This window comes from Artemia sp. Qi Xiang Cuo, chromosome 4 (genome assembly GCF_049724085.1).
Source record: "Artemia sp. Qi Xiang Cuo chromosome 4, ASM4972408v1, whole genome shotgun sequence".
Classification (NCBI taxonomy): domain Eukaryota; kingdom Metazoa; phylum Arthropoda; class Branchiopoda; order Anostraca; family Artemiidae; genus Artemia; species Artemia sp. Qi Xiang Cuo.
Window position 1 is genome coordinate 38,166,141 of NC_142797.1, and position 22,546 is coordinate 38,188,686.

At 33.9% G+C, this 22,546-nt stretch overlaps 1 protein-coding gene across 1 annotated transcript in view; it reads left to right on the plus strand.

Annotated features, from left to right (window-relative positions):
- Positions 1-22,546, plus strand: part of LOC148953091 (ras-related protein Rab-24-like) — a 66,730-nt gene that overhangs the window by 25,729 nt on the left and 18,455 nt on the right. The window contains exons 2-3 of the mRNA XM_089087524.1: positions 13,378-13,593; positions 19,204-19,303. Coding sequence (XP_088943650.1) covers positions 13,378-13,593; positions 19,204-19,303 — 316 coding nt within the window. The remainder of the gene's footprint in view (positions 1-13,377; positions 13,594-19,203; positions 19,304-22,546) is intronic.

A 22,546-nucleotide genomic window follows, 5' to 3' on the forward strand; every position in this document is an offset into this window, starting at 1 on the left:
AAATCTTACATAGGCCAATCATTTGAGTCCACTGTATGTAAATAATAGATTAAGTCATAATTTGTATATAAATTAAGTCATACCTGTGAGATGGGACAGTTGCAAACCACTTGGCCGGCTCACCAAGTTTTTTTCTGCTTTTGCAATTTCGAATAATGCACTTTTAACCATTTCTCATTGATTGACGCAAACACACTGATCCATAAGTGCACGAAGAAGTGGGAGGAGCTTTTTGTTCGCACCGAGAACGAAGACCAGAAATGATCTGCGATAAGCTTACTGGATAATTATATAAACTCTGCCTTGAAGTAACAACTTTTACCTTAATACTAACAAACTTTTACTTAATTCTATCAAATTTCTCTTAGAAGTAACAATTTTTCGTCAGTGATTACATGTTTTCTGTAAGAAGTAGAATGTTTTCTGTCAAAGATACCAAAATTTTTCATAGAAGTAACAATTTTTTCGTTTATGATAACAAGTCTTCTGTCAGAAGTAGCAAGTTTTGCTTAACACTAACAAATTTCCTCATCGGAGTAACAACTTTTTCCTTAATACTAACAAACTTTTACTTAACACACTCAAATTTTTCTTAGAAGTAATAGATATTTTCTTAACAGTAACAATTTTTTTCTAATAACACCAACCTTTCCATCAATGATAATAAATTGCACTTAAAAGTTACAATTTTTTCTGCCAATAATAAAAAAATTTCTGTTAGAACTAACAAGTTTTATGTCAAAGATACCATATTTTTCTTAGAAGTAACACTAACAAATTTTCTCATCGAAGTAACAACTTTTCGACAGTTATAACAAGTTTTATGTTAGAAGTAGCAGGTTTCGAGTCAAAGAGACCAAATTTTTCTTAGAAGTAACAATTTCTTCGTTTATGATAACAAGTTTTATGTTAGAAGTATTAATTACTAAAACATTTCTCCGCGAAGTAACAACTTTTTCCTCAATAATAACAAACTTTTACTTAAAACTATCAAATATCTCTTAGAAGTAACAATTTTTTCGTCAGTGATAAGAAGTTTTCTGTAAGAAGTAGCAAGTTTTCTGCCAAAGATACCAGATTTTTCTTAGAAGTAACAATTTCTTTGTTTATGATAACTTGTTATCATAAATGAAGAAATTGTTACTTCATAGAAAAATCTGGTATCTTTGGCAGAAAACTTGCTGCTTCTTACAAAAAACTTCTTATCACTGACGAAAAAATTGTTACTTCTAAGAGATATTTGATAGTTTTAAGTAAAAGTTTGTTAGTATTGAGGAAAAAGTTGTTACTTCGAGGAGTTAATTTTTTAGTAATTACTACATCTAACATAAAACTTGTTATCATAAACGAAGAAATTGTTATTTCTAAGAAAAATCTGGTCTCTTTGACAGAAAACTTGCTACTTCTAACAGAAAACTTGTTATCACTGTCGAAAAATTGTTACTTCGATGAGAAAATTTGTTAGTGTTACTTCTAAGAAAAATACGATATCTTTGACAGAAAACTTATTATCATAGATGCAAAAGTTGTTACATTGCTACTTTTGACAGAAAATTTGTTATCATAAACGAAAAAATTGTTATTTCGAACAGAAATTTGATAGTATTAAGTAAAAGTTGTTAGTATTGAGGAAAAAGTTCTTACTTTGAAGAGAAAATTTGTTAGTGTGAAAGGAAAACTTGCTACTTCTGACAGAAAACTTACTATCCTAAACGAAAATATTGTTACTTCTAATAAATATTTGGTATCTTTGATAGAAAACTTGTTAGTTTTAGCAGAACATTTGTTATTATTGGCGGAAAAACTGTAACTTTTAAGTGCAATTTATTATCATTGACGGAAAGGTTGGTGTTATTAGAAAAAATTTGTTACTGTTAAGAAAATATCTATTACTTCCAAGTAAGTAAAAGTTTGTTAGTATTAAGGAAAAAGTTGTTACTCCGATGAGGAAATTTGTTAGTGTTAAGGAAAACTTGCTACTTCTGACAGAAAACTTGTTATCATAAATGAAAAAATTGTTACTTCTATGAAACATTTTATGTCTTTGACAGAAAACATTCTACTTCTTACAGAAAACTTGTAATCACTGACGAAAAATTGTTACTTCTAAGAGAAATTTGATAGTGTTAAGTAAAAGTTTATTAGTGTCAAGGTAAAAGTTGTTACTTCAAGGAGAAAATTTTTTAGTGTTAAAGAAAAATTGCTATTTCCAACAGAAAGATTATTATCATAAACGAAGATATTGTTATTTCTAAGAAAAAATTGGCCTCTTTGACAGAAAACTTACTACTTGTAACAGAAAACTTGTTATAACTGACGAAAAATTGTTACTTAGATGAAAAACTTTGTTAGTGCTGAGGAAAGCTTGTTACTTCCTACAGAAAACTTGTTCTCATAGACGAAAAAATTGTTACTTCTAAGAAAAATATGGTATCATTGAAAGAAAACTTGCTACTTCTAACAGAAAATTTGTTATCACTGGCGAAAAAATTGTTACTTCTAAGAGAAATTTATTATATTTGACGTAAAACTTGGGGGTATTAGAAAAAATGTGTTACAGTTAAGAAAAACCTATTACTTTTAAGATAAATTTGATAGTGTTAAGTAAAAGCATATTAGTATTAAGAAAAAAGTGGTTACTTCGAAGAGAAAATTTGTTAGTGTGAAGGGAAACTTGCTACTTCTAAGAAAAATTTGGTATCTTTACAGAAAACTTGTTATCACTTACGAAAAAATAGTTACTTCTAAGAGAAATTTGATAGTATTAAATAAAAGTTTGTTAGTATTGAGAAAAAGTTGTTACTTCGAAGAGAAAATTTGTTAGTGTCAAATGAAAACTTGCTACTTCTGACAGAAAACTTGCTATCATAAACGAAAAATTTTTACTTTTAAGAAAAATTTTGTATCTTTGACAGAAAACTTGGTAGTTCTAACAGAAAATTTGTTATCACTGACGAAAAATTGTTACTTCTAAGAGAAATTTGATAGTTGCAACTAAAACTCTGTTAGTGTTAAGGAAAAAATTGTTACTTTGATGAGAAAATTTGTTAGTGCTAAAGAAAACTTGCTACTTTTGACAGAAAACTTTTATCATGAACGGAAAAAAATTATACTTCTAAGAAAAATTTAATAGTTTTAAGTTGACGTTTTGTTAGTATTGAGTAAAAACTTGGTACATCAATGAAAAGATATGTTAGTGTTAAGGAAAACTTGTGACTTATAACAGAAAACGTTTTATTAAAAGCAAAAAATTACTTACTTCTAAGAAAAATCTATGATTTTTGACAGAATAATTGCTACTTCTTTCAGAAAACTTGTTATCACTGACGAAATATTTTTACTTCTAAGAGAAATTTGATAGTGTTAAGTAAAAGTTTGTTTGTATTAAGGTAAAAGTTGTTACTTCGAGGAGAAAATTTTTTAGTGTTAAGGAAAAATTTCTACTTCTAACAGAAAACTTATTATCATAAACGAAGAAATTGTTACTTCTAAGAAAAATCTGGTATCTTTGGCAGAAAATTTGCTACTTCTTACAGAAAACTTGTTATCACTGACGAAAAAATTGTTACTTCTAAGAGATATTTGATAGTTTAAAGTAAAAGTTTGTTACTATTAAGAAAAAAGTTTTTACTTCGAAGAGAAAATTTTTTAGTGTTAAGGAAAACTTGCTACTTCTGACAGAAAACTTGTTATCATAAACGAAAAAATTGTTACTTCTAAGAAAAATCTGGTATCTTTGGTAGAAAACTTGCTACTTCTTAGAGAAAACTTGTTATCACTGACGAAATATTTTTACTTCTAAGAAAAATTTGATAGTGTTAAGTAAAAGTTTGTTAGTATTAAGGTAAAAGTTGTTACTTCGAGGAGAATTTTTTTTATTGTTAAGGAAAAATTGCTATTTCTAACAGAAAACTTGTTATCATAAACGAAGAAATTGTTACTTCTAAGAAAAACCTGGTATCTTTGGCAGAAAACTTGCCACTTCTTACAAAAAACTTGTTATCACTGACGAAAAAATTATTACTTCTAAGAGATATTTGATAGTTTTAAGTAAAAGTTTGTTAGTATTGAGGAAAAAGTTGTTACTTCGAGGAGAAATTTTTTTAGTGTTAAGGAAAACTTGCTACTTCTAACAGAAAACTTGTTATCATAAACGAAAAAATTGTTACTTCTAAGAAAAATCTGGTATCTTTCGCAGAAAACTTGCTACTTCTTACAGAAAACTTGTTATCACTGACGAAATATTGTTACTTCTAAGAGAAATTTGATAGTGTTAAGTAAAAGTTTATTAGTATTAAGGTAAAAGTTGTTACTTCAAGGAGAAAATTTTTTAGTGTTAAGGAAAAATTGCTATTTCTAACAGAAAACTTGTTATCATAAACAAAGATATTGTTATTTCTAAGAAAAACCTGGTATCTTTGGCAGAAAACTTGCCACTTCTTACAGAAAACTTGTTATCTCTGACGAAAAAATTGTTACTTCTAAGAGATATTTGATAGTTTTAAGTAAAAGTTTGTTAGTATTGAGGAAAAAGTTGTTACTTCGAGAAGAAAATTTTTTAGTTTTAAGGAAAACTTGATACTTCTGACAGAAAACTTGATACTTCTGACAGAAAACTTGTTATCACTGATGAAAAATTGTTACTTCTAAAAGATATTTGATTGTGTTAAGTAAAAGTTTGTTAGTATTAAGGAAAAGGTTGCTACTTCAAAGAGAAAATTTGTTAGTTTTAAGGAAAACTTGCTACTTCTTACAGAAAACTTGCTACTTCTTACAGAAAACTTGCTACTTCTTACAGAAAACTTGTTATCACTGACGAAAAATTGTTACTTCTAAGAAAAATTTGGCCTCTTTAACAGAAAACTTGCTGCTTCTAACAGAAAACTTGTTATCACTGTTGAAAAATTGTTACTTCGATGAGAAAATTTGGTAGTGTTACTTCAAGAAAAATATGGTATCTTTGAAAGTAAACTTATTATCATAGACGAAAAAGTTGTTAACTTGCTATTTTTGACAGAAAACTTGTTATCATAAATGAAAAAATTGTTACTTCTAAGAAAAATTTGATAGTTTTAAGTAGAAGTTTGTTAGTATTGAGGAAAAAGTTTTTACTTCGAAGAGAAAATTTGTTAGTGTGAAAGGAAAACTTGCTACTTCTGATAGAAAACTTGCTATCCTAAACGAAAAAAATTGTTACTTCTAAGAAAAATATGGTATCTTTGACAGAAAACTTGTTAGTTCTATTATAAAATTTGTTATCACTGACGAAAAATTGTTACTTTTAAGAGAAATTTGATAGTTGTAACTAAAACTCTGTTAGTGTTAAGAAAAAAATTGTTACTTTGATGAGAAAATTTGTTAGTGTTAAGGAAAACTTGCTACTTTTGACTGAAAACTTTTTATCATGAACGGAAAAAAATTATACTTCTAAGAAAAATTTAATAGTTTTATGTAGAAGTTTGTTAGCATTAAGGGAAAATGTTGATGCTTCAGAGAGAAATTTGAGTGTGTTAAGTAAAAGTTTGTTAGTATTAAGGGAAAATTCTGATACTTCGAAGAGAAAAATTTTTAGTATTAAGGAAATCTTGCTACTTCTGACAGAAAACTTGTTATCATAATGAAAAAATTTGTTATCTTTGATGGAAAACTTGGTGCTATTAGAAGAAATTTGTTACTGCTAAGAAGAAACTTTGTGGTCATTATAATACACAAGTTCCATTTGAACAATGTTGTGAGATCCCCTACCCCAACCCCAAAGGGCCCCCCTACCACAACTCCAAAGGGCCCCAAAGGCCATCCGGGCCACCAAAGGCCCCCTGGCGCCCCCAAAGGCCCCCCGTCCCCAAAGGCCCCCCGAGCCTCCAAAGGCACCCCGCGCCCCCAAAGGAAAAAATTTTACTTCTGACAAATTTTGCAAATATTAAATGTGAATTTCTTATGTTTTAAGTGTGTTTCATGTCATTCAAATGGATTTAAAAAAAAAGTAATAAAATAAAGTGCTACTACAAACAATATTTTTCTAATAGTAAAAGTCACGATTAACATTTCTATATAATTCTCATTTTGAATTTGGAAAATATTAAATTTGATTTTTTTGTTTTAAGTATGTTACATGTCATTCTAAGAGATGTAAAAAAAAGTTGAAAAAATATATCATGTTAAAAAAATTAAAAAACTTAAAAAAAAACTTAAAAAAATAAAAAGAAATGGGGGGGGGGGGGGGCAAAAAAAAGGGGGGGGGGAGGGGGCCCAAAACGTTGGGGGGGGCCTGGTGTTTAGGGTCATTGGTGCTTATAATCTTTGATGGTTCATACTCATATATATCTCTCTGCTTGATTTGCAAGGATTTCTAAGGGTTGTTGTGAATTCCATTATTAAAATTCTTTTCTTGCTATTTATATCTCTAGTATCATCAACTGTTTAGTATACTAAAACGTTAGACCGTGTGTTGTGTTAACAACAGTGTTCCAACGGTAATTGTGTATTATACAGAATACATCGGTGAAGTAAAGGTAGGTCAACTCACAAGACCATTTTATCATCGTTAACCATTCCCATAGATTGATGCTATTCCAAATTTATAATAAATAAGCTATGAGTTAACAACCCCCTCGGGGTTACCTTAACTGCTAATCAGTTTAACCCTTTTTTACCACCTTGATACGATTAAACCGCTAATTAGGAACATTCACATTCCTATTACTTAATCAACAATTACTACTGTTAATACAGTCTAATTGGCAAATGCTCCACCCTTTTTTGAAAATAGAGTTATTTTTTTGGTAAATGATGTAACACCATATGCCAATCAATTAAGTCTGAGTGTAGCATCCTATTCTTTAATTAGCAGCGACGCATTCCTAACAAACTAGTCTTGACTAAAGGCACTTGTCCAAAAAATAGGTATTGGCTCAGAAACCAGTCTGATTGCATTACACAATGTCGCGTGCTCTTTGAAAAGGTGTGTAGTTCCTTGTGTAATCAGTGGTAATTACTACGATACTACTCATAACTTAAAAGCTTAGCCCTGAAGGCTGTGGGGGGGGGTTGTCGTACTCAAAGACATAATTTCCAGACCCTTCAATTAGGCCTACGTTCAAAAAATGAATATATCAAAATCTTGATCGGAAGTGTTTGGAGAAATGATGGGCATGGGGGGGGGGCTTTTGCCGTATGATCACTTTTGACTAATACATTAGACACTAGTCCTCTCAATTTCCAATCGAGTGAGCCCTTTTTGAAGCTTATATTTCGAAACTTTCTATAGAAACCTTATATGCCCAAAAGGCTTAACTTATGATCCTTGTCCTGGGGGCTGTAGGAGGGTTGTCATCCTCAAAGATATAATTTTCAGGCCTTTCAACTATATTGAACAAAATGGTCATGTCAAAATGTTGATCTGAGATGTCTGGGGAAATGATTGGTGAGAGGGGGGTGATTTTCCCTTCGATCACTTTCGACTAATAAAAAGGGCAATTGACCTCTCAATTTCCAATCGAATGAGCCCTTTTTGAAGTTTTTACTTCAATGCTGTTTATAAAAACCTTATATGCCCCCAAGGCATAACTTAAAAGCCTAGCCCTGAGGGCTGTGGGGGGTGGGGTGTCATACTCAGACATAATTTCCAGACCCTTCAACTACGTTTAAAAATGGCTATATCAAAATCTTGATCGGAAGTGTTTGGGGAAATCATGGGTTTTGGGGGGGGGGCATTCCATTTCAATCACTTTTGACTATTAATAAGGGCTCTAGCCATCTCAATTACCAATCGAATGAGCCCTTTTTCAAGTTTCTACGGTAAAAAACTTTCTATAAAAACCTGAAATGCCCCCTGTGCCTAACTTACAACCCTAGCCCTGAGGGATGTGGGGGGGGGGGGGGGTTCATACTCCAAGACATAATTTCCAGACCCTTTAACTACGTTCAACAAAATGGTAATGTCAAAATGTTGATCGGAAGTGTTTGGGGAAATGATGGGCGTGGGGAGTATTCACCCTTTAATCACTTTCGACTATTAAAAAGGGCACTAGTCCTTTCAATTTCCAATCGAATGAGCCCTTTTTTAAGTTTTTCCAACAACGCTTTCTATAAAAGCCTTACATGCCCCCAGGGCATAACTTACAACCCTTACCCTGAGGGCTGTGGCGGGTTGTCATCCTCGAAGACCTAATTTCCAGAATTTTCAACTACCTTGAAAAAAAGGGCTATCTCAAAATTATGATTGGATGTGTTTGGGAAAATGGTGGGCGTGAGAGGGGGGCTAGTTGCCCTCCAATCACTTTCTACTACAAAAAAGGGCACTAGCCCTTTCATTCTTCAACCAAATGGGCCCGTTTTGAAGCTTCTACTACAACCCTTTCTATAAAAACCTTATATGCCCCCAGGGCATAACTTACAACCCTTACCCTGAGGGTTGTGAGGGGGACATCATCCTCAAAAACGTAATTTCCAGGACTTTCAACTACGTTGAAAAAAGGCTATCTCAAAATTTTGATTGGATGTGTTTGGTGAAATGGTGGGCGTGATAGGGGGGGTTTGTTTTCCTCCAATCACTTTCTATCATTTAAAAGGGCACTTGCCCTTTCATATTCCAATTGAATCAGCCCTTTTTCAAATTTCTACGACAACCCTTTCTATAAAAACTCCATATGCCCCCAGGGCATAACTTACAACCCTGACTCTGAGGGCTGTGGGGGGGGGGTTGGTTGTCATCCTCAAAAACCTATTTTTTAGGAACTTTCAACGACGTTGAACAAAAGGGCTATCTCAAAATTTTGATTGGATGTGCCTGGGGACATGATGGGTGTGGGAGGGGGGTTTGTGGCCCTCCACTCGCTTCTAGCTACAAAAATGGGAACTCGCCCTTTCAATTTCCAATCAAATAAGCCCTTTTTGAAGTTTCTACGACATCGCCTTATATAAAAACCTTATATACCCCTAGGGCATAACTTACAACCCTTGTCCTGAGGGCTCTGAGGGGGTTATCATCCTCAAAGACATAATCTCCAGAACTTTCAACCATCTTGAACAAAATGTCTATCTCAAAATGTTGATTGGATGTGTTTGAGGAAAGGGTTGGTTTGAGAGGGGCGTTATTTGTCCTCCAATCACTTCGACTATTAAAAAGGGCACTAGCCCTTTGAGTTTCCAATCGAATGAGGCCTTTTTGAAGTTTCTACGACTTCGCTTTCTATAAAAAAACCTTTTAAGCCCCCAGGGCACAACTTACAACCGTTGCCATGAGGGCTCTGGGGGGTTGGCATCCTCAAAGAACTCATTTCTAGAAATTTCAACTACGTTTAACAAAATGTCTATTTAAAAATGTTGATTGGATTTGTTTTGGAAAATTTTGGGCGCGAGAGGTGGGTTAGTTGCCCTCCAATCTCTTTCAGCTATTAAAAAGGGCACTAGCCATTTCAATTTCCAATCGAATGAGCCCTTTTCGAAGTTTTTACGACAACTCCTTCGATATGAAGTGCCCTCGTCTAAAACCAAAAAAAAAAAAAAAAATACATTATGCCAACATCGTTCTTTACTTAGGCAGCGCTTTTGGGCTGCCTATGATAAATACTCTACAGAAAACACAGAAAATAAATAAAATGTGCATTCAGACCTTCAAGTACAGTTAGCACGAGTATTTTATCCACAACAGCAGTAATAAAAAATATAGCGGCGAAAACAAGAAACTAAAACAAAAAACATAACAAACAAGCAAACACCGCCGCGAGATTCCAAATACATCAGCCTACTTTCAACATAATATAATTACTAAACCCAAGTCCCAGACCTAATAACTCCGATTTACTTATTCAACCGAAGATTTTGTAAGAATTAACTCAGTCAAGCTAACTTTCATTTTCCAAGTTTTTTTTACAATTAGCAGAGTAAGTTGTAATTTTCTGAAACTGCCAAGAACTACTAGTTAATACTGGAACGCTGTGATTATACTACCAATTTTATGTGTTCACTATGTTCAAGTGATCAGAGCGTAAGTATTTTATTTTTAAGCAGGACTCCAATGGGTTTTAATTCCATTCCCTAAACAGGCGTTTGTCTTAACAAGTTTAGATAAATTTAACACATTCAAAATTTAGAAATTATGGCAGCAAAGAGAAAACTACATACACATGACTTGCTCCAATAGTAATTAAAACTCGTAAAGAATGTAATTGTGACGACAATAATTATATTGAAAGAATCTCCTAGTTATGGGAATTCTATATAGATAAACATCAATTTTGACCCGACTTTGGCAGAAAGTTAAGAGATAGCTAATTGACTTGGGACTACAGAAAAGTGCTATATGAATATTATCCTAGTTATAGATAGTTATTCAAGCCAAGGAGCTGTAAGTTTCCTATATGAGGGCTTCGGACAAGGTGATTCTACTTCGTGTTTCGATCTGATTCTAGTTTTAGGAGTTATAGGCTACTGTATTTCTTAGTATGGGACGTGATAGTCTCTTAATAGGTTGCAAGCTACCGCTGTAGCCCGGATAAAATAAATTATCTTGTCGAAAGATAAACGTGTATAAATTTTGCATTCACTTATTACGTCTTATATGACGTAATAAGTGAAACTAATTTAAAAATTTTCAGGTATTTTTCTAGTTTTAATAGAAAAATTAAATTATTGCTCGAACACCATAAATATTTTTGCAGTTTACATAATAACTTTAGCGATCCTGAAATGAGAACTAAAATAAATTGTTTTTTTTTCTACGGAAATAAAGCACAACGTTATAGAGATAAGCAATTTTGAGGTCGAGCCAAAACAAGTATGTTCCAGGAGGTAAGAAGATCATTTACTACTACAGAGCTATAGAAAAATGCAGTTTTCGTAAAAAAAAATATTTTGTTTTTGAAATTATTTTTTTAATTATGAAATGTTTTTAAATACTTCAATTTCCTTTCAAATGAGCCATTAAACAGCTCCCTATGATTTTCCAGTATCGAGCTAGCTGAGGAGAAAAAAAAACAAAAAAAAAAAGATGCCGTCGATGCAGAATATTGCACTTTCAGCCACTTTTCTTGATTTTCAAACCAATATATTTTCCTTGCTATTCAATCCAAGGGACAGTTAGTTTCCTGTGTAGGGGTATTGGACAAGGCGGTTCTAATAGTGTACTTCGTTCTTTGCTCCGACTCTACTTTTAGGAGTTGTGGGCTATTTTGTTTTTTACTGGGACGTGATCGTCTCTTACTAGGTTGCTAGCTACCGCTGCAACCCGGATGTCGCATTGCACAATTGTGTTACATTTCTCTCTATAAATATTAAGTTGCGCAGTCCGCACAAAATAGAGGGAAGGTTATCCACTAGTGTATTATTGCACGCAAGTATTGGGAAAGTCAGTGGATCTCCGTTCTTTGGAGAAGGTGACCTGGAACCTCTCAAAGGTGTAGTTTTCTTAGGGCCTAATTCTCGTAAGCGTTTCTTCCTATCAATATGGAGAAAGGATTTAACTTTTTTTTTTATCTCTTCAGCTCGAGCAATATATTTGGACTAGGCTGTAAAATGGAAATTTACTTCCCAATTACTATAAGGCATTTTATAGTGAAATAAAAAATTACATATACATTATACTATTAGAAGGCTTTTAACTTAATCTCTTTATTTTGATCAGATCCTATTTAGTTATTATTTTTTAATTTGTTTGTTTTTTAACCTCGCCCAGTGGGTTCCAGCACTATATGATACGAGGGATTCGCCAGGGATAAAATTTTTCCAGTGAACCCTCCTCTAAAATTATAAACGTATCAAATTGAGGCTGAAAAGAAGGCTTTAATCTCAGATATAGTCAGTGGATGTGGCTTTTGGGTTTTCTCAAAAGATCAGCGATTCTAAATTTCCTCATGATCCATGATAATGCATCGAAGAAAAGGACACTGCTTGATCAGATGATGTTCGGGAAGTGAGGATGCAGAACAGGATGAAGTTGACATTTAAAACCCCCTTTTAAAAATATTAAGAGGAAAGTTTTTGTTCAAGGGCTTTTTTTCAGTTTCGAAGCATTCTAAATGCAAAAGTTAAGATTTTGCATAAAAGCCAAGGGTGGATTAAAATGAATATGCTAGTGAAAATAAAAGGAAATCAAATAAAAAAAATGTGTAGGTAGAAAGCACAGTTTATAGACAGTAAGCTTATCGCAGATCATTTCTGGTCATCGTGAACAAAAAGCTCCTCCCACTTCTTTCTGCCTTAGCTTGTTTAGCCTGTTTCTGAATATACCAGTAAGCTTATCGCAGATCATTTCTGGTCATCGTGAAGAAAAAGCTCCTCCCACTTCTTTCTGCCTTAGCTTGTTTAGCCTGTTTCTTTCCACTCGCACCCCTGTCCGGGTTTTTATAATGGGAGAGATAGAGAATGATCATACTGCTATATTCTGTCTACTGTGGTTGAAAGCAACATTAGAATTCAAATAGTCAGTGATTAATCTGTATAATAAGGGGGTTGATACTTCCCAACATCTCAATCTCTACGCTACAGTGACTGTTGTTTCTCATTGGTTCACGATTGAATCCTCTAATATAGACATAATCTAATAAAAGTTTTGTGCCACCGCTGACTGTATGGGTAACGCGCCGAAGCCTTTGCGGCGCCAGCGCGCAGCTGGTTTTCGGCGTGGCTTCGGGGACTAGTGCGAAGTTCTATGCGGCTCATAAATGACATTCATGTCATCACTATTTTTTGTCTTGTTGTACTTGAGCTTTTTCTTCTCAAATCTAGTGCGTGCTCGGTCAGTCCAGTGGCACTGTGATTGAATATTTGTTGTTCATCATATTATTAAATAATATGATTTCAGTTATAATTCGGTGTTATGTTTGTTGTCGCCTATCTTCTAACCCTAGCAATTCGTCATCTTGTATAATTTCGCTTGACATCATAGATACCAAAAGTGATACGATCACCCTAAGAAAAAATAATTGAAGCTGCTCTTTAATTGCATATGAATGTGACGTTATTTATGTGAAAAATGTTTTTTTTTTTCAAAGAGAGGCTCTAAACGAATTTTTCCCTAGTCATGGCCTATCTAGATTGTTTTTTCAGGCCAGAAAATGATGATGGCCCGGTTTTCGAAAAAACTATTGAGCCGTTTTCGAGAAAATTACCGCCATACCAACATATATTATACAATTATTGCTCGCTTAAAGAGAGTAGATATATTATATATAAATATATTCTCTGGTAATACAATGTACACATACACCAAGAAAACAGGACACACATACCAAGAATTAAGAAGTAAAAGAAATATTTGGGCTCTATATTAAATATAACAGAATTTTTTGAATCTTGAACCGGAGTGTTCAAAATACGGATATTAAAATTAAAACTTATGAATACTGAAACAAATATCTTAAATTTTGCCTTTTTTAGACGATAGGTGGAACGTTTTCTGCGAAGCAAGTGTGCTACAAGGATCATCCAATAAAGATATGCCTATGGGATACGTCAGGAAGCATCAGATATGAATCGATGAATAGGATTTTCTACCGCTCTGCCAAAGCTGCGATTATTTGCTATGATTTGACAGATGGAGAATCTTGGGATAAAGCTAAAGAGTGGATTCTAGAGCTGAGGGCACATGAACGGGTAAGACTTTTTCTTCAGTATCTCGATGGAAGGGGTGTACCATAGGAAACATCTGTGGAAAAAAAGTTGCACACACACACGTATATATATATATATATATATATATATATATATATATATATATATATATATATATATATATATATATATATATATATATAAGCTCAGTTTTCATAAAGCGCTAGTTTTACAAATACTACAAATATAAGGAAATATCATGGGTCAGTTTATTTGAAGCAATGTTGCAGATATATATTGCATAAACCGCAATGTAATTATTTTGGTGGGTTTAAAGTGTCAGCAATGGTCGTCTCGTCCATCAGAAAAACTTTTTTTAAAAGAAAATTTTTGTTCGTTTTAGGTTTAAAAATATGCACAATAAACCTTACGAAGAGGTCTTTCTCTAGCTTATATAAAGAAACTAATGAAGTCAACGTGAGTTTTTTCTATAATAGGGCATTAAATGTTCTACCTACCTATGTTCTACTTAGTAGCACTCTTAAACTTTTCCTTAAAAAAATCGGCAATTTTGTCAGATAAGAGTCTAAGGTGTATATCATCCTAGGTATCTTTGTGGAGTTGGAGATAAAAAAAAATTCAATTATTTGTGAAATATTGTCATATATAAGATATATGGAGATTTTAGAAACTGAAAGATGTTAAGAAAGTTTAGATATGTATTTAATATAGTTTACGGAGAATCTTGCTAATATTGTAATTTTTATGCCGAAATAATGCAAAAAATTTTGAATTTCTCATGAGAAATTATATGTTGGTAATTTTTTGCTCCTTAAAACTGATTTTACAAATCGTCAGAGCTATCACTCCTTACTAGGATTATTCAGATTGATGAAAATTTTGCATCTGTTAATTTATAATACAATTCAGCATTTTCTGTAATTTATGGAACAAGCAATTCGGTTAGAAGACAAGCGACAGCGAGCCCCTTTTTCCCCAAATGCATCCAAAAAAAAATTTTCAGATAGCCATTAAGTTAAAATTGTTCAAAGTCAGATAACAAAAACTCAGGTGTCGACACGACCCCCAGAGCCCGGGGGCAGGCGTTGTAAATTATGCCCTGGGGCATATATGGTTCGTATGAAAGTGATACTCGTATAAACTTCAGAGAGAGCTCATTTGATTGGAAGTTGAATGTTCTAGCTTACTTTTTAAGAGTAAAGAGAGTTAAGGGCAGCCAGCCCCCCCCACGCCCTGTTTTCCCCAAACCCATCCGCTAAAAGCTTTCAGACAGTCGGTTTTTCTAAAACTGTTTTAAAAATTATATAACAAAAACTCCCCCCAGGGCGTGGGGGTAGGCGATTTAAGTATTGTCCGGAGGGCGTAAATGGTTCTTATGAAAGGGATGCTCGTATAAACTTCAGAGAGGGCTCGTTTGATTGGAAATTGAAAGTTGTAATTCACTTTTTAAGAGTCAAAAGTGATTAGAGGGCAGCTAGTTCTCTAATCACTTGGAAGTTCTAGTTCAATTTTTAAGAGTCAAAGCTGTCCGAGGGCAACTAGCCCTCCCCCCAGTCATCCTTTTCTCCCAAGCCCATCCGATAAAATTTTTATAATAGCCATTTCATTAAAAATAGTTCAAAGGTCAGATAAGAAAAATTCCTGTGTAGACGCATGGAAGGGATGCTCGTATAAACTTCGGATTCCTAAATGCATCAGATAAAAATTTTGAGATAGACCTGTTGTTAAAAATAGTTCAAAGTTCAGATAACAAAAAAACCCGGTGTCGACACAGCCCCCCAGGGCCCGGGGGATGGTGTTGCTAGTTATGCACTGGGGGCATATATGGTTGTTATGGAAGGGATGCTCGTATAAACTTCATAGAGGGCTCATTTGATTGTAAATTGAAACCCGTAATTCACTTTTTAAGAGTCAAAAGTGATTGGAGGGCAGCTCGCCTCCCCCCACACTCCATTTTATTTTTTCCCAGAGGCACTTCATATAGAAGGGGTCGTCGTATAAACTTCAAAGGGGGCTCATTTGACTGGAAATCGAGAGTTCTAGTGCCCTTTTTAAGAGTCAAAGTGATCAGAGGGCAACTGCCCCCCCCCAAGCCCTTTTTCCCCAAACACATCTGATAAAAAATTGGAGGTAGCCATTTTGTTAAGAATAGTTCAAAGATCATATAACAAAAACTCCTTTACGTATGGCCATTTCGTTAAAAACATGTAAACTTTGGAAGTAGGTTTTTCTGGGTTAAAACCAATAATTAAAATTCTAAGTATGTGTCAAAAGGTTCATTTCCTAGTTACAATCGCATTTCCTTGATAACTAAATTAATTCTGAATATTTGCTGTAATTCCTAGAAGTTGGCAGATTATAACTAGAGCAGTTCTGTCAAATGTCCGGATGTGTATCTGCATATTGTGCTGAATATAAGTTACGTATTTAGATTATTTGAGTCAGTTCTAATTCTGTATCTGTCCTCGCCATGTGTACATTCACTGTATTATATGTACAAATAAACATTTTATAATCTAAACATAAACTATGTGATGGTTAGAGATTCTAGACATCCTCCACCGGTAGAGCCCAGATAATAGGCCAACGCTACCATAAGGCCCCAAAGAGAAGAAGTCTCACTTTACAGAGAAGTGAACACAGAAAGTTTACAAACAGTTCAAAGGTCAGATAAGAAAAACTCCTGTGTCGACACCCCCCCCCCCCCCCAGGGCCTAGGGCAGGCGTTGTAAGTATTGCTCTGGGGGCATATATGGTTCTTACGGAAAGTATGCTCGTATAAAATTCGGAGAGAGCTAATATGATTTGAAATTGAAAGTTCTCGTTCACTTTTTAAAAGTTAAAAGAGTTCGAAGGGCAACTAGCCCCCCTCTCCACGCCCTTTTTTCCTCAAGCCCATCCAATAAGAACTTTGAGAGACCAATTTTTTAAAAATAGTTCAAAGATCAGATAACGAAATCTCCGGTGTCGACACATCCCCCCAGGGCCCGGGGGCAGGCATTGTAAGCTATGTACTGGGGCTGTATATGGTTTTTATGAAAGGGATGCTCGCATAAACTTCAGAGAGGGTTCATTTGAATGGAAATTAAAAGTTGTAGTTCATTTTCTCAGAGTGAAAAAGATCGGAGGGCAACTAGCCCCCCCGCCCTCCACGCCTTTGTGCGTACCGGATGGATAAACCCATCTGATAAAAATTTCAGGTGACAGTTTTATTAAAAATAGTTGAACCATAAGATATTAAAACTCCAGGGTCGACACATCCCCCCAGGGACAGGCGTTGTAATTTATACTCTGGGGATATATATGGTTCATATTGAAGGGATGCTCGTATAAACTTCAGGGATAGGTCATTTGATTGAAAATAGAAAGTTCTAGCTCACTTTTAAAGAGTAAAAAGAGACCGAAGGTTAATTACCCCCCCCCCCCCCCCCCCACGTCCTTTTTCTCGAATCCATCCGATAAAAATTTTGAGATAGCCATTATGGTAAAAATAGTTCAAACATCAGGTAATAATAACTCCGAGATTGACAAAACCCATTTTTTCCCTTTGATATTGTTATTTGGATGCCAGTTTTGATACTTTCATGAACATTTGATTTTTTTTTTTAAGTTTGATTTTGAATTAAGTAATTTTAAAAAATTGAAACTTTTTACAATCAAAAACGAACGAAAATTTATTAAAAAAACACTTTCCGAAAAATAAGTTTTTCAAAGGAAAGTAAAGGCCATTTTAAGTTTAAGGTCAGCAGATACAATTAACTTTTAAAATTCAAACTCAAAACGACCAGAAATTACTGTTAAAGAATAAATGAAACCCAAAAAGAACAAAAATTAAATAAAAAATCATAGCAAAAACATACAACAAGTAATAATACAAATGAATAAATAGATCTTATAGTGAGTTATGCTTAGATTGAATATGAAAATCAAGCTTGAAACGAAAAAAAGTATTTTCCTATTGAAGCATAGATGAAACTTAAAACGAACAGAAATTAAATAAACAATCAATGCAAACAAACATGCAATAGATATTAATGTAAATTAATAAATAAATCTTAAAACGAGCGACATTTAAATTGAATATGGAAATCAAGCTTGAAACGAAAAAAAATCACTACAAACAAGAGGTTGGGTATGACCTTCTTCTCTCATTGTAAAAGTCTAAAACCTACTGCATCATTGGCGCTTTACTGAAAACCTCATGCGTCTTGAACAGTCTTGGAAAGTATAAACAACATCAAATTAAATATTTGATGTAGAGTGATATTAATTTTTAAAGGATCCATCAGTCCAAGAATTTATTTAACTGTAATTTATTATTGTTTTCAAAGCTGTACGACCTGAAAAAGAAAATATTTGTAATATAATTTTTTCAGTTAAGCGCCAATGACGCAGTAGGCTTTTGGTTTTTATTTACAGTTAAGAAAGGAGGCAGTATCAAAACACTTGTTTGTAGTGAAAATACATTCGTCTGGAACAACTTTAGAAAGAACTAATAAATTAAACTGAACATTTGACGTACAATGATATTAATTGCCGAAAGCTCATCTGTTCAAAATTTTATTATAATTTTAATCTTCAATATTAAGTACAAAAGAAAATATTTGTCATAAAATTTGTTTTCAGTAAAGCACCAATGACGCAGTAGGTTTTAGACTTTTACAGTGAGAGAAGGAGGTTATACCCAAACTCTTGTTTGTAGTAATTTTTGTTCGTTTAAAGCTTGATTTGCATATTCTATTCAAGTTTCACTCGTTTTAAGATTTATTTATCATTTTACATTAATATCTATTGTATGTTTATTTGCATTGATTGTTTATTTAATTTCTGTTCGTTTTAAGTTTCAATTATGCTTCAATAGGAATATATTTTTTTTTCGTTTTAAGCTTGATTTTCATATTCAATCTAAGCATTACTCACTATAAGATCTATTTATTCAATTATATTATTACTTGTTGTATGTTTTTGCTATGATTGTTTATTTAATTTCTGTTCGTTTTGGGTTTCATTTATTCTTTAATAGTAATTTCTGGTCGTTTTGAGTTTGAATTTTAAAAGGTATTCGTATCTGCTGAGCTTAATTTTAAAATGGCCATTAATTTTCTTTGAAAAAATTATTTTTTGGAAAGTTTTTTTTTTTAATTAATCACATTAAAGATTCTGTGAAGGATAAATATACATTGTCGTAATGTCTTGTGGGATAGAGAACCACTGATTTAAAACAAAATGGCTGGATAAAAGACAAAGTTAAAGTTTTAATCTCGTCAATCTTTTGTTTGAGAAGTAAACTAAAGGTGGGTGCTACAATTTCCGCTTTCCAGGCAACATAAATCTAATTTTTGTTTTTTAAAAGCTTATATTTTTTCTCGTTTTTGACCTTAACCCTTGTATAAACAAATTTTGCTCTCGTTTTTATGTTTTAATTTTGGTCTTAAGTTTTCATGGAAACCACTTTTAATTAATTTGAATAGCGATTTGACACTCTTATGCGCATTATATTATTTTTATTTTCATGGAAAAAAGAATCCTTTTGCACATCATGCACAATGTCGAAGGATGCCGAAATGCGGCACATTACCTTAACCAAAGTTTTTGATTTTATGTATGCAAATACTTTTAACTCTTTTTCAGGACTGTTTACTATACATATGTGGCACAAAACTTGACTTGGTAAATGAAAACAAATATTTGAGGAGAGTGAAACGACATAAAGCACAAGACTTTGCTTTAGGTAAATCTTTTATGTTTTCAAAGAAGCTAGGACGGGGGGGGGGGAATATTGTAGCAAGCGAAATGATGGTTTGTAATGAGATATCAAAGTCTGGTAGTGAATTAAGTTATTAATATGATGAATTTCTTGTTACAGAGTTCTTTCAAAAAGAAATATAATTTTGCTCCATCCAAGGGGTTCACACCTCCAAATGGGTCTAAATTCACTTTTAGAAGAACAATCCCAAATAGTGTATTGTCTTTTGGTCTTTGCACTGTTTTGCAAAAAGATGACTCTTCTAACTGTATTGGGGTTCTATAAACTAATACAACTGTATAACTTTAGCAAATTCAAGACAACGTGCACAAAAAAAGCAGGATAAATTATTTTTAAATTATAGGAAAATAGGTTGATCATATTGGAGTTTCAAGAAGGGGAAACACTAAAGCTCCAATCCTATTAATTGCTTAGTTTTTTGCATAGGCTTATGTTTTGGTAAATTGTTGTCTTAATTACAATTCTGTGTATAAAAGATGAAGTTTTAATAGCATGTGGTGTATTTCAATGAGGATTCTGTTCATAGTGGAACTATCTCGGTTCGAGATAGACCTAGAATGGTCTGTTAGCTCGAAAATTAGCTCAGGTAAGCTTCTGTATTTAGAATTATTGCCAGAAGTTACTTTTTGTATGTGGTGATGTCATTGGCATTACCATGTTATTCTCCTTTATATAGCTCTGTATCAACTTTACATTTACCACTAGATACTGCCGTCGGCCATGTCAGCCAAGCCCCATAATAAAACACCCAGAAACTTCCCTCCACAAAAATGCGGATAAATGCAGGATTTTTGATAAGGGCTTGGAAATAGATGGGGCTGCAGTGCATTGCGACTCTTGCCACGGTTGGGTATGATCAAGAGCCTGGACATTGAACAGTTGCATAAAGAGCTCTACACCAAAATGTCGGGAAGGTTTGGCTCTCAGTGCATCTAAGGACACTATAGATGCACTGAAAGATGACTAGAGAAGTTCAAAACAGAACTTAAATCTGAAATCCGCAACGAGCCCAACTCTATGATGAAGCCTCTTAAGTACAAGAAACAGTCGCTAAAGCGGGAAGTTGTTTCCAAGTGTTTGAATTATGATGTCAAACAGTGTTAGTAAAGAACTCGAGAAGCTGGATGAGGTTATAGCGGAAACTGTTGAGATAGCTACTCAGAGTGAAGCTGCTGAGGAACGAGCAGTCGATTTACTTACCGCCTTTGCAAGCAGAAATAAATTGCGATGGTGTTTGGGATACCCGACAATCCATCTTGTGAAACGAAATGCGATCAAAATTAGTTTGATCTGAACTTTATAAATCTTCCGCTACTGTATGAGGTGTGAGTAAAGTCAACCTTTTCGATCAGGATCTCCAAATGGCGAAGTGAGCGGTTGCGCCCCATAAAAATAATTTTGAAAAAGGTAGTTGACCGTGACGTTGCACCAGTCTACTTAACTGCGAAACGTGTAGAAATACAAGGCCAGTTGCAGAACTTGAGTTGCAGCCATGATCGAACAGAACCAGAACTTTTAGAGAAATAAAAATTTTACAAACTGAGGCAGAAAATAGCCGACAGAGCTGCAGTTTGAGACGGTGACCGGCGTATCAGAACGGCAAGAAGGACTTAAATATTATAAGCAAGCAGTTCTTTCGGGCAAAAATATGACTCGTACCTCTATTGAGTGTTTTGTCATGTACACAAGTGCACAATCTTCTGTCAAATAAATACGATGAACTGCAGAAAGTGATCCTATATCGAACCCAGCTATAGTAGTTGTAATTGAACTATTTCTAATCTCGTAAAACTGAAGTGTAAGCCTTCACATACTGGTCCGATATAATGTTGCTTACTGTGCCATTGGCAGGGGATTAGTAATATATATTTGTTATGAGTTTAAGTATCAAGAGGTTGAGTTACTTGATACATATAAAGCAATATAAAGGCTATGCGCTTTCCCACGCTTACTCACCTGGCTCTTCATCGCCTTTTCGAATTGTTTTTGTATTTAGAAGCCCGTTGTCTTCTCTGGAAAGTAGCTAAAAATTAGTATAAATGCCGCTTAATATGTCCAGACTAAATAGAAAATTCTGGTTTTGGGAGACCCTGATTGGTCTTTCCAGAATGTATTGTGCAGTAAATCTTCCGATCTTAAATTCTTAGAAACCTTACATTATAATTACCCGTTCCAGTATGTGGAAGGCCTGACGTTGGGACGTGGAGGCCAATTGTACCTATGTCTTAGACATGATAATCACGAAAAATTATTAAACCTCAGCACAAGGAAGATAAAAATTCTGAGTTTAAAAATAATAGACTGATAAAAAAAGCATTGTTTGCAGAATTTTTGAGAAGACATTAGTAACCCGCGTTCAAAATAATTTGGAATCGGAATATTTACTGGGTAATGCCCAACACAGATTTAAAATAAAACAATCCTCTAATAGTTACCGTAGCTCTTAAAAATAATAAATGATTTTCATAAAGTGGCAACAGTGGACTATTTTTTTATTGTATTTTTCTAAAGCATTCGAGAAAATATGTAAAGAACGTTGATTTGTAAGTTTGAGAAGTATAAAATTGGACCTTGAGCTCTATCGTGGATCCGCGATTATCTTGCTGTTAGAATGCAATGAGTCATAGTAGGTAGTAATGCCTCATCACCGACTCAGGTAGAAAGTGTAGTTCCTCATGGGAGCTGCTTCGGTACCATGCTTTTTGGTATATCCGTATATGACCTTCCAGCTTTTACTAAACATTCAGCTACAAAGCTTTTTGCAGATGATGCTGAATTATATGGACATTAAGAAAATCCTGCAGAATCCGAGCTGTTACAGCAGGAAGTTGACGCACTTCACGAATAGTGTGTCTTAATTCACTGCTTGTGAACATAAAAAAAGCTGTGTTCTCCACTACATGCGAATATATACGCAAGATCACACGCCCTACACTTGCTCAAGAACAATTTATGCAGTAGAAATAGTGAGAGACCTCGGTGTCTAATTTGACAACAGGCTAGAATTTGATGAATATGCAGCGTTTATATCAAAAAGCACAAAGTCTTGTCTCTCTATTCTGGAACTTGCATTTTGCAAGCTCAATTTGCACAGCTTTAAAAGATTATATAAAGCATTAGAGAGGCCTATTGAGTATTCCCCTGGTGGTATCCATAAAATCTCTCTGACTAGCAGCGAGTGGAATCTGCACAGAGATATGTGTGACA